The sequence below is a fragment of the Mesoplodon bidens genome (genome assembly GCF_964165515.1).
Source record: "Mesoplodon bidens genome assembly, chromosome: 4".
NCBI lineage: Eukaryota > Metazoa > Chordata > Mammalia > Artiodactyla > Ziphiidae > Mesoplodon > Mesoplodon bidens.
The window spans coordinates 78,570,307-78,582,931 of NC_138160.1; the positions used below are offsets into that span (position 1 = coordinate 78,570,307).

General features: G+C 40.1%; 2 protein-coding genes across 4 annotated transcripts in view; both read left to right on the top strand.

Moving 5' to 3' along the window:
• The window catches only part of LOC308615944 (uncharacterized protein), a 325,426-nt gene that overhangs the window by 91,375 nt on the left and 221,426 nt on the right, over positions 1–12,625 (top strand). The gene's annotated exons all lie outside the window — the stretch shown is intronic.
• Positions 2,510–12,625, top strand: part of RHOBTB3 (Rho related BTB domain containing 3) — a 56,912-nt gene continuing 46,796 nt past the window's right edge. For 2 of the 3 annotated variants that reach the window (XM_081233739.1, XM_081233741.1), the window contains exons 1-3: positions 2,510–3,417; positions 3,538–3,763; positions 11,902–12,088. In XM_081233739.1, coding sequence (XP_081089865.1) covers positions 3,356–3,417; positions 3,538–3,763; positions 11,902–12,088 — 475 coding nt within the window. In that variant the 5' untranslated portion in view covers positions 2,510–3,355. The remainder of the gene's footprint in view (positions 3,418–3,537; positions 3,764–11,901; positions 12,089–12,625) is intronic. The other variant, XM_081233740.1, reaches the window with a different exon arrangement.

Genomic DNA, 12,625 nt, shown 5'->3' on the forward strand with positions numbered 1-12,625 from the left:
ATTATGAAAAGAATCTTTAAGATATCAGGAAATGGACCATCTGTGACACTGTATTAGCCAAGATAAGTAATACTAGCTGCTGTAATAATTGACCCCAGAATGTCTGGCTTAACTCAGTAATGATCTATTTTCTCACCCATATCACAGTACAAGGCATGCTGTGAGGAGGCTCTGCTATAACTAGTCATTCAGAGACTCAGGCTTCTTCTAAGCTGCAGATCAACACATGGCTTCAAGGTTGACCCAGCTTCATCCAGTTGGTAAATGTATGGATGAAAAAAAATGGAGAAGGTCCACCTTCTCTTAACTGCTCAGCAGGGCTCATATTTCACTAGTGAGAACTAATCACATGGCCCAATCTACATGCAAAAACTTTGGGAAATGTACTTTCTCTATGGGTTCTGGAAGAGGAAATGGGTTTGGTGAGCATCTAGACAGGTTTTTGTCATATAAACAGAGGTTGGTCTAGGGATTCCAAAGCTATAACTTGAGTATCACCAGGTCTGACTTTGGAAATCCCTTGGGAAGCCGCTACCACTCTCTTTTCTGCCTGCTGTAATAAAGGAATCAGAACACCAGCACTAATTTTAGCTCTTGCTGTTCCCCGAATCAGCCACGATCTTGCACATCTCTACCTCTGCATGTGATTTGTATATGACGTCTGTCCATTCTTTCCACCAATACTTCTAACCACCGATTCCTCCAAATCTAGCAAGCTTCTTGTCATCTTCTAAGACCTAACACAATGGTTACTTCCTCCATGAACGTCTCTCTGATGACACACAAGGCACATATCTCTTCTTAATGTTCAATGAACTTTATCCGTGTACTTCGTTCCTACCTCTCTTACTGAATGCATAAGCCTGTATTATAATTTTTAAGGAACAAGTATGTTTTCAAAAGGATTGGATGCATTAATATTCACAACACAGTGACCATTAATAATATTGAATAGATTTAGCTTCTCAAGGGTGAGGACAGAGTCTTATGTATCTTAGTATCTCCCATGCCTACCAGCACAGACCTGGCTCACAAACTCAATAACTGAGGAAAAAATGAACACTGTCTCCCTTCCTTCCACTTCCCAGCAACTCTAACTCTTAACTCTCTCTATATATATACATATATATAGTGGTAAAACACATAAACACAAAATTTACCATCTTCACTGTTTAAAAGTATACATTACTATATGCACCTTGTTTGCAACAGATCTTTTAACTTTTTCATCTTACAAAATGGAAACTTTATACTCACAGAACTCCCCATTTTCCTCTCCCCTCAGCCCCTTAAAACCAGCATTCTGCTTTCTGTTTCAAAGAGTTTGACTGCCTTAGATACCTCATGTAAGTGGAAAAAGCAGTCTTTGTCTTTCTGTGACTAGCTTATTGCCCTGGAGATTCATTCATGTTGTAACATATGACAAGATTTCCCCCTTTTTTAAGGCTGAATAATATTTCATCGTATGTATATACCACATTTTTCTTCATTCATTCACCCATTCTAGTGTCTTTGTTTTTGACTTGTGGTTACTGGAGAGGACTGATGACCCCAGATAAAAGGTGATCCTGTATTCTCAAAGATTTCAGGATGTTTTAGGTTCTAGAGACTAAATGAGAAACTATACTGAGTGCAAAGGAAATTAGATTTTTAAAAAATCAGTGACAACATAAAGAATGCCCCCCATTATACCCTATTTGAGCATGAGAAACTATTAAACTACTTTCAGTTGAGCAACCAAGGGCCCATAATAAAAAGTTGTTCACATTCCAAAGGGCTCTTACCCTAGGCTTTTCACTGTCCTACTCAGCACCTCCTGTTTCATACCCTCAAAATAGCTCGGTTGAGAAAAGAAACAGCAACATTTTAAAGTCGGGCAAACTAAATAAATAAATAAAGGGATAAACAAGAACTCTTTCAACACAGAGCACTTGTAAGAAGTTTCATGTTTATGGAGAAGCAGAGCCCCAGAGTAAACTCTGGCCCTTCTTGGAATTAGTGGATTCCAGTGTTCATTTGCATTGAGGCAGTTTGAGGCCCTTTGGGGACATTCATAGCCTTTACTTCAGGGCGTTATCATGAAAGAATCTAAAGTATCCTTGCATTAGCATGATCGTTATTTTTTCAGCTGGTCTGAGGAGGTATTATTAAACTCAAATATGTGGCCATAACGTGCACAGAAAAATCCCCACGTAAGCTAGCATTTAGCATGTAAACACAAACACCTCACGCGTAACTGGTTTCTAAAACTATCATAAGAACCTCAACACTTAAAAAGAAAAAGCAAAAAACCCTTAAGTTTTTGGTAAAAGATGCCGAATATAGCTTGAAGTAGTAAATAATCCTTCTGAAACGATATTAGCGAATTAATTGCTGCTTGAACAAAGAACCCTTTCTGCACCAGGATGAATGTTGCCTTTATTTTTTTCTTCACAAGTATGATTCTAGAAAACAGCTGTACTACATGTTGACAAATGACAAAGCGGCAGACTTGCTAAAACACTTTTTGGTCAAGGCCAAGAGGAGAAAAAAAAAAAAATTGGGGCTGCTGGAGCGGCCAGCGAGCTGGACTCCCAGGGAAGCTGGCTTCCCTCACCTCATTTTTTTTTTTTTTTTTTTTTTTCCAGTCTTTAGGGAGCAGGGGCCTCACCGACCCACCCTCCCCTTTCCCCGGCTCTGGTTACAGCCTGTCGAGCTGAACAAACTTGCTGCAGGCGGATTGGCGATCGGGAGCTCTCGGGCTGGGGCGTCGTATTTATTAATTTATATTCCGCGGCGCCCCGCGCGCGGGCCGCTCCTTTGTACCCGGCCGCCGACCCCCGGGCTCCGGGGCCTCAGCGGGGAGCGGGGCCCCCTCGTCCTCCCGACCCCCAAGGCGGGCACGTGCTGCTCCCGCCCGCCCGGCCCGCCCGGCCCGCCGAGGGGGCGGAGGCCCGGCTTTTCTCCTATCCTCTCTGGGCCAGAAGGAGGAGGAGCGGCGGCGGCAGCAGCAGCCGGAGGAGGCGACTGCTGCCCGGCCGAGGGAGCGCGGCGGACCGGGGTTACGGCACCCGGCAACGCTCGGCGGCCGCCGGGGAGGCGGGAGCGGCGCAGCCGGCCGGGATGTTCCCTGGTACTTCCTGACTGGCTGGCCGCGCGCACACGGCCAGACTCGCACGCCCCCGGACCCCGTGGCTCGCTAGCTCGCTGGCTCGCGCGGGCCCGCTCTGCGTCGGCCGCGCAGCGGGGGAGGCGCGCTAGGGGGGACGCGGCCCGGCATGAGGTGATTGCGGGTGGATACGCCGCCGACGGGCTCCTAGAAGCCGTGAGGAGCCGCTTTTCTCCGAGTCGCCGCCCTGCCCTTGGATTTGAGATCATGTATGTACGCGTCGCGGTCCTGCCATTGTCTCTACCCCAGCGCGTGCCGTGCGCCCCTGGGCAAGGGGCTCGTGCCCATCCCCGCCGCGCGCTGCCCCCCGCACTTCCTGTTGGGATGAAAGGGAGCCTCGCGCTGACCACGCGCCTTTTCTCCCCCTCGTCCCCGTCTCTGCCGTGTAGGTCCATTCACATCGTGGCGCTGGGGAACGAGGGGGACGCGTTTCACCAGGACAATCGGCCGTCGGGGCTCATCCGCACTTACCTGGGGAGAAGCCCGCTGGTCTCAGGGGACGAAAGCAGCTTGTTGCTGAACGCGACCAGTACGGTCGCGCGTCCCGTGTTCACCGAGTATCAGGCCAGCGCGTTTGGGAATGTCAAGCTAGTGGTCCACGACTGTCCCGTCTGGGTAAGGGCCCGCAGCTGCTCTGTGCAGAAGCTGATGGAGCTTTCCTTTTCTTTCTTTGTCTTTTTTTTTTCTCCTCCCCCCTTTTCCCCTTTCATGAATGTGGACGTCCGGGTCACCTGGGGAGAGTTTTTAAACATTTGGGGGAAAATCTTTGGTCCTTCGTTTCATTGGGCAGGGGCCAGCCTAGTCAGAGAACACTCTTAGAAGGGAAAAAGCCCTAGTGGGAATGTGAAGCACTTAACGCGTACACTTCACGACTCTGGGTTGTCTCTTGGTAGACAGCTGACTGAATGTACCAACCCCAAGGGACGAGGTCACTAAGTTTCACCAACAGACAGCAATGTTTTTTCATGCCTACCCTGTGGGTGATATAAAATATTAGTGTTCCAAAAATAAAGATCTCTGAAAGCTCAACACAGCAAAAATACATTTCACTGGGGCAGCTCAGAAATAAGACCCCTGGAAAGGGGGCGGGAAAGACAGGGACTGAGAATTAATTTTAAACGATTCTTTTATAGCACTATCCACCTTTGAAAAAATTTAATTAGTGTTTTTAATTTTAATAATGCAGATATTCTTGATATATTTAGCCATTTCTTTTTAGTGACCTGTAAATCAGAAATATTGCTAATACTGTTTTGGGACTTGAAAAAGCTTTAAAATTTGCTATAATTAAAAGAAATCGTAATGAAGTTGATAAATGCTAGTCTAATTCTTGAGTGATAAAAGAAGAAATCTACTCTCTGACATGTATAAATGTTTTCAGTACACAATAGCATCGTGTTTTGAATGTTTTCATGTAATCTTACTTGAAAGTTTCTGATTCTTTACTAGTATAAAAGTTATATTGCAGCTAAGTATTATATTTTATAACAGAAGAAAGTTTAATGTCTAAAAAAAATACAGATATCATTATGTAAGATTTACATTTAAACTGCACTTTAAGAAAACCGAATTAGGGACTATAGGGAACTAATACACCTTTCCAAAGAAATGTATAGAATGTACGTAAAAACATTTCTTATACAAATTTCCATATTACTGAAAGAAAAGATCACTTGCCCAAATAAATTTTCAGCTAAAGTAAATTTAATAGGCTAAAATAAATGAAAAATGGGCTTTTCAATAACAGGGATGCTATTAAATTCCTAATTATGATAGTGATGATGCTGATCATAGGAAGCATTGGTAGAGAACTTACTGGCTGGAGTCCATGCAAGCAAATGAAACCCTTCTTTTACTTTGGTCATTTCATTGTGAAAGATCTTACAGTCTAAAAACTAATTGGTTCTACACTCAGTTGAACAAAGGTTGAGTGAATAGAGTAAATAAATGTAGGGAAAATAAAATAAGCTGAATTAGGATGTTAGGATAACCTTTCCTGCTTTTTCTTTGAGCAGTGAACTCTTTCCTTTTTATGTTGTTAGTTTAGCAAAAGCAAATACTTGTGATCCCATGGATTGTAGTAAATGAAATCTTCCAAATCGATTGAAATAAGCCTTCACAGTCTGGATTTTTTTGGTCTTAAGTTTATTGTTATGTTTTATTATGCTAATCACCTTCTGTCTGGTTAGACTCTGGCCTTTTTTAAGACATTGAGTTTGTAACCAGGCACACTTTTCTGGGTTATAGTGGTCTTCAGACATAGTAGAATACATTTGTAGAGCTACTCTTTATAAGGTGCTTTTCTTCTCTTGGTGGTAAGTAAAAGCCCGTCAGATATATGAAAGTTGATTGTATTCATCAGCTGGTATTTGACATGTACTGAATCAGAATATTAAACATAGCAGAGCAGATAGAGCACAGGTTTTGATATGAAAAGGACCTGATTTCAGATCCTCACTTTGCGAGTTAGTGGCTGTGTTCCTGGGTAAAGTCACTCATCCTCTCTTAGCGTTATTTTCTCTGTGTGTAAAATAAACATAATAATCCCTGCCCCCCAGAGCTGTGCTGAAGAATAAATGAGTTAGTATGTGTAAAGTTCTTAGCATCCAGACGGGCATGTAGTAAGTAATCAATAAGCGGTAGCTACGATAATAATAAAGTGTTTATCACAACTTTAGTATATCCGTGTATTGCTTAAATGAAGCAAAAGTAAAGTTTTCCCACACATCATTCAAGATCTCCACACAAATAAAGTACATAGAGGCAGCCGTGTTAGTACTTAGTAGATGCTGTATTGCAGCCTCACAACCAAATAGAATAAAATTGTTGTTTTGCTGTAAAAATTAAGATTATTTTTCAAAAGATGAGTTCCATTCCCCAAATGTGGCTCCAAGCCTCGTGTTGCATAACTGCCTAGAGGAAATCCTGGAACTGATTTACAAGGGGTGGGAGAATTTGATTTCCTTCATATTTCTAGAAACCAGTGGAGCATTTTCTCTTTGAGACAGTTTGAGAAGAAATGTGGTATTGTTTTCTTGGAGTTAGAGTGAGGTAGTTGTGCTTCTCTTCTCTAGTTTTCTTCTGTATATCCGCAGCCTCACTCTGGATCTTTGCCATATATACTTGGCACTTTTTAAATAAATGTGCTTCAAATTCATTATATGTAGCTTATTGTTTAGTATGTCTCTCAAACCCACCCTTTTTTGTTATATTATTATTTCATTTCTAGATCTTTTCCTGTTTACCAAAAATATTCCATAAAAAGCAATGAGATAATATATGCACACTTTTCTTGGGCAGGGTTTGAAGCTCTGATTTGTATTAAAAGTAAAATTATTTATAGATTTATATCCTCAGTACCACAGAGTTAATGAAGCCAAAACCCATTTCCTCGTGACATTTTCCCTTAAATGTCTCCTTTTTCTTTCTACACGTCTCCAGTAACTCTGGAATTTTGAACTATTTGGAATGCAGAGAGCAGTTACTTTTGATTTGTTCTCTCAGAATTAAATGGCTGCTTGATATTGGTCCCTCTTAAGTTTAGTTTGTTCATCCCATTCATCTGACTTTGTCCTCTTTCTTTATTGTATTTATATACCCTGTTGTACTTATATACTTTGAGCTTGAATACTGTAACAGATACAGCTGGAACTGAATGGGTTTTGTGGTTTGGGATTTGGAAATTAGCATAGAGCTCTGCTGGGAAACTTTCACATTTTCTTGATCTGTGTCCCAATTCACTTCTCCCTCCTCTTACATCCTCCACTAAGTTCAAGATTTTTGCCTTTGCTGTTTATATCCCCATAGTTTGCCTTTTTTTTTTTTTTTTGGTTTTTAAATCTTCCTCTAAAAAGGCTCTGTCCACCCCACTCTCAGTAAAGTATTCATATCTAAAAATTCTGCAATTCTTGTTATGCAGAGTATACTTGTAGGAAATGGGCAGGTTGTGAGGGTGTAGGGAATTGGGAGAGGCTTTGCTGGGGCATGGCGGTGAGAAGAAGCTCCCTGCAAAAGGGCATTGCTGTGACACATCTCCAGAATTTTCTAACAGCATAAAAGCTCTGTCACAACTGATTGATTCAAACCCTGGTTTGGACTCATATTTCAAAGTGCAGACTTTCATAGCCCAACAGTTTTTGGACTTGTTAGCCATATCTAGCTGTCTGTTTTCTTAATCTAGCTTTATTACATCCTAGGAATACATACCAAAGGCCACATGAAAGGACAAATAATGATTAATAGTTAACCAGAATGTGAGAAGGAAGCCACTTATGCATATTTAGCAATGGTATTAAGGTACATAATGATATTTTTCTTATACCACTATTCACACAGTAACTTTGAAAAATTATTTTTAAAATATCAAGGTGCAAAGTTTTAAGGAGGAGGGTCCATAATAAATTACTTTTGGCCCTAATTCTAAATATAAATATTATTAACTGTAGTCCAAAAGTAAACATTTCAAAACTGGAAAGGTTTATCCTGAATTTTTAATTGATATGAACAAAATACATGAATTGCACATATATTCCCTACCATGTTAACATCATCTTATAATACACACTATCTTTTTGTGGAGACATACACCTCCACCCCCCTTGTTTCCCTCACATGCACACTATATATATGCAGTACTGTCCAAAGAATGGATAAAGTTGAAAAATATATATGAATTTTGAGATATGGATACAATATATGGAACTCTACAGAATTCACAGGGTATTATCAATACAATCTAAATCACTGAACAATCCTGCGTTATCTAACTGGGTCACAGAAAATCCTCTGAAGCTTCCTTACTCACATTGATGCTCTTGCATCTAATGCATAGTGTTAATTTTTGAAACTATTAGGTGATAAAGCTATGGCATAATTTTATTTTATTGTATATGGTATTTTATTTATGTTTTAATTCATGTGCATAAATCTAGCATTCTGATTTTTTGTACTTAGTCCTAGTGGATTGTTATTTTTTTTAACGTCTTTATTGGAGTATAATTGCTTTACAATGGTGTGTTAGTTTCTGCTTTATAACAAAGTGAATCAGCTATACATATACATATATCCCCATATCTCCTCCCTCTTGCATATCCCTCCTACCCTCCCTGTCCCACCCCTCTAGGTGGTCACAAAGCACCGAGCTGATCTCCCTGTGCTATGCGGCTGCTACCCATTAGCTACCTGTTTTACATTTGGTAGTGTATATATGTCCATGCCACTCTCTCACTTTGTCCCAGCTTACTCTTCCCCCTCCCCACGTCATGTCCATTCTCTACGTCTGTGTCTTTATTCCTGTCCTGCCCCTAGGTTCTTCTTTTCTTTTTTTTAGATTCCATATATATGTGTTAGCATACAGTATTTGTTTTTCTCTTTCTGACTTACTTCACTCTGTATGACAGACTCTAGGCCCATCCACCTCACTACAGATAGCTCAATTTCGTTTCCTTTCATGGCTGAGTAATATTCCATTGTATATCTGTGCCACATCTTCTTTATCCATTCATCTGTTGATGGACACTTAGGTTGCTTCCATGTCCTGGCTATTGTAAATAGCTCTGCGATGAACATTGTGATACATGACTCTTTTTGAATTATGGTTTTCTCAGGTATATGCCCAGTAGTGGGATTGCTGGGTCGTATGGTAGTTCTATTTTTAGTTTTTTAAGGAACTTCCATACTGTTCTCCATAGTGGCTGTATCAATTTACATTCCCACCAACAGTGCAAGAGGGTTCCCTTTTCTCCATACCCTCTCCAGCATTTATTGTTGGTAGATTTTTTGACGATGGCCATTCTGACTGGTGTGAGGTGATACCTCATTGTATTTTTGACTTGCATTTCTCTAATGATTAGTGATGTTGAGCATTCTTTCATGTGTTTGTTGGCAATCTCTATATCTTCTTTGGAGAAATGTCTATTTAGATCTTCGGCCCATTTTTGATTGGGTTGTTTGTTTTTTTGATATTGAGCTGCTTGTAAACTTTGGAGATTTTTTTATCCTTTGTCAGTTGCTTTATTTGCAAATATTTTCTCCCATTCTGAGGATTATCTTTTCATTTTGTGTATGTTTTCCTTTGCTGTGCAAAAGCTTTTAAGTTTCATGAGGTCCCATTTGTTTATTTTTGTTTTTATTTCCATTTCTCTAGGAGGTGGGTCAGAAAGGATCTTGTTGTGATTTATGTCATAGAGTGTTCTGCCTATGTTTTCCTCTAAGAGTTTTATAGTGTCTGGCCTTACATTTAGGTTTTTAATCCATTTTAAGTTTATTTTTGTGTATGATGTTAGGGAATGTTCTAATTTCATTCTTTTACATGTAGCTGTCCAGTTTTCCCAGCACCACTTATTGAAGAGGCTGTCTTTTCTTCATTGTATATTCTTTCCTCCTTTATCAAAAATAAGGTGACCATATGTGCATGGGTTTATCTCTGGGCTTTCTATCCTGTTCCATTGATCTATATTTCTGTTTTTGTGCCAGTACCACACTGTCTTGATTATGTAGCTTTGTAGTATAGTCTGAAGCCCGGGAGCCTTATTCCTCCAGCTCCATTTTTCTTTCTCAAGATTGCTTTGGCTATTTGGAGTCTTTTGTGTTTCCATACAATCGTGTAATTTTTTGTTCTAGTTCTGTGAAAAATGACTTTGGTAGTTTGATAGGGATTTTTTTTTTTTTTTTTGCGGTACGCGGGCCTCTCACTGTTGTGGCCTCTCCCGTTGTGGAGCACAGGCTCCGGACGTGCAGGCTCAGCAGCCATGGCTCACAGGCCTAGCCGCTCCACGGCATGTGGGATCTTCCCGGGCCAGGGCACGAACCCGTGTCCCTTGCATCGGCAGGCGGACTCTCAACCACTGCGCCACCAGGGAAGCCCGATAGGGATTTCACTGAATCTGTAGATTGCTTTGGGTAGTATAGTCATTTTCACAGTGTTGATTCTTCCAATCCAAGAACATGGTATATCTCTTGATCTGTTTGTATCATCTTTAATTTCTTTCATCAGTGTCTTATAGTTTTCTGCATACAGGTCTTTTGTCTCCTTAGGTAGGTTTATTCCTAGGTATTTTATTCTTTTTGTTGCAATGGTAAATGGGAGTGTTTCCTTAATTTCTCTTTCAGATTTTTCATCATTAGTGTATAGGAATGCAAGAGATTTCTGTGCATTAGTTTTATATCCTGCTGCTTTACCAAATTCATTGATTAGCTCTAGTAGTTTTCTGGTAGCATCTTTGGGATTCTCTACGTATAGTATCATGACAGCTTTACTTCTTTTCCGATATGGATTCCTTTTATTTCTTTTCTTCTCTGATTGCTGTGGCTAAAACTTCCAAAACTATGTTGAATAATAGTGGTGAGAGTGGGCAACCTTGTCTTGTTCCTGATCTTAGAGGAAATGGTTTCAGTTTTTCACCTCTGAGAACGATGTTGGCTGTGGATTTGTCACATATGGCCTGTATTATGTTGAGGTAAGTTCCCTCTATGCCTGCTTTCTGGAGGGTTTTTATCATAACTGGGTGTTGAATTTTGTTTAAAGCTTTTTCTGCATCTATTGAGATGATCATATGGTTTTTATCCTTTAATTTGTTAATATGGTTTATAACATTGATTGATTTGCGTATATTGAAGAATCCTTGCGTTCCTTGGATAAACCCCACTTGATCATGGTGTATGATCCTTTTAATGTGCTGTTGGATTCTGTTTGCTAGTATTTTGTTGAGGATTTTTGCACCTATGTTCATCAGTGATATTGCCCTGTAGTTTTCTTTTTTTGTGACATCTTTGTCTGGTTTTGGTATCAGGGTGATGGTGGCCTCGTAGAATGAGTTTGGGAGTGTTCTTCCCTCTGCTATATTTTGGAAGAGTTTGAGAAGGATAGGTGTTAGCTGTTCTCTTAATGTTTGATAGAATTCGCCTGTGAAGCCATCTGGTCCTGGGCTTTTGTTTATTGGAAGATTTTTAATCACAGTCTCAACTTCAGTGCTTGTGATTGGCCTGTTTATATTTTCTATTTCTTCCTGGTTCAGTCTTGGAAGGTTGTGCTTTTCTAAGAATTTGTCCATTTCTTCCAGGTGTCCATTTTATTGGCATATAGCTGCTTGTAGTAATCTTTCATGATCCTTTGTATTTCTGCAGTGTCAGTTGTTACTTTTTCATTTCTAATTCTATTGATTTGAGTCTTCTTCCTTTTTTTTCTTGATGAGTCTGGCTAATGTTTTATGGAATAATTTTAAAACAAAGTGTTTAATTTTAAGTACAGGTGTTGAAAGAGGTTGCTTATTCCATCAGAGTCTCAGGAATTCTCTAGCTTCTATTTTACCACTACATAGTTGTCCAGGCTAAATGAATAAATTAAAAAATATAAAGACTCGATAGACTTCAAATGTTTTAAATTTCACGTAGTTACTTTTTTAAAAAATAAATCTTAAAAATGAATTCCAGGGCTTCCCTGGTGGCGCAGTGGTTGAGAGTCTGCCTGCCGATGCAGGGGACACGGGTTCGTGCCCCAGTCCGGGAAGATCCCGCATGCCGCGGAGCGGCTGGGCCCGTGAGCCATGACCACTGAGCCTGCGCGTCCGGAGCCTGTGCTCCGCAACGGGAGAGGCCACAACAGTGAGAGGCCCGTCTACAGCAAAAAAAAAAAAAAAAAAATGAATTCCAAAAATTAAAATATAGTAAAAAAGTTAAACTAATATGTTACAGTTTATTTCATGATGGATTTGAAGATAAGCAGACTAAAGATTGCTCTTTACATTTTGGTTTAGGACATTTTTGACAGTGATTGGTATACCTCTCGAAATCTAATTGGAGGTGCTGACATCATTGTGATCAAATACAACGTAAATGACAAGTTTTCATTTCACGAAGTGAAGGATAATTATATTCCAGTGATAAAAAGAGCATTAAATTCAGTTCCAGTAATCATTGCTGCTGTTGGTACAAGACAAAATGGTAAGCGTTTAATTTTTCTTTTATATGAGAGTGCAGGTACCATATTAATTTTGAATAGCATTAAGCTTATTAGTGATTAGTACAATTTTTTTTTGAAAGCAAAATGACTGTGGGTTTAAATGCCAACTGTTATCTCTTCATCATTGGATATGATAATGGGACATCAAAGGAAAGTATCACAAACTACTGCTGTGATTCTGATGGGTACAAGTTTGTCTTTTAAACTGCTGTTCTGTAGAAGTGAAGCAAATCAGTAATTGTGTTCTTTTTGATATAGGAGAGGTATTAGGCTGACACTGAGCCCTGGAAAACTCTTTTTGACAATCTAAGGGACTGTTCGGTTGGGAACGATAGATTGTTCACATAAGGATGTGGGATTGGGAACAGCGTTTTTAGGTAGGTAGCAAAGAGTGAGCTGAATACACTGACAACACCTCCTAAGAGAGAGGATTGTTGACTCCGTAGCTGATGGGTTAATTTGGTTCAGTCAATTTCAGTGGTTGCTTCTGTGCATACTATTGGCAGATATCTTAGGGT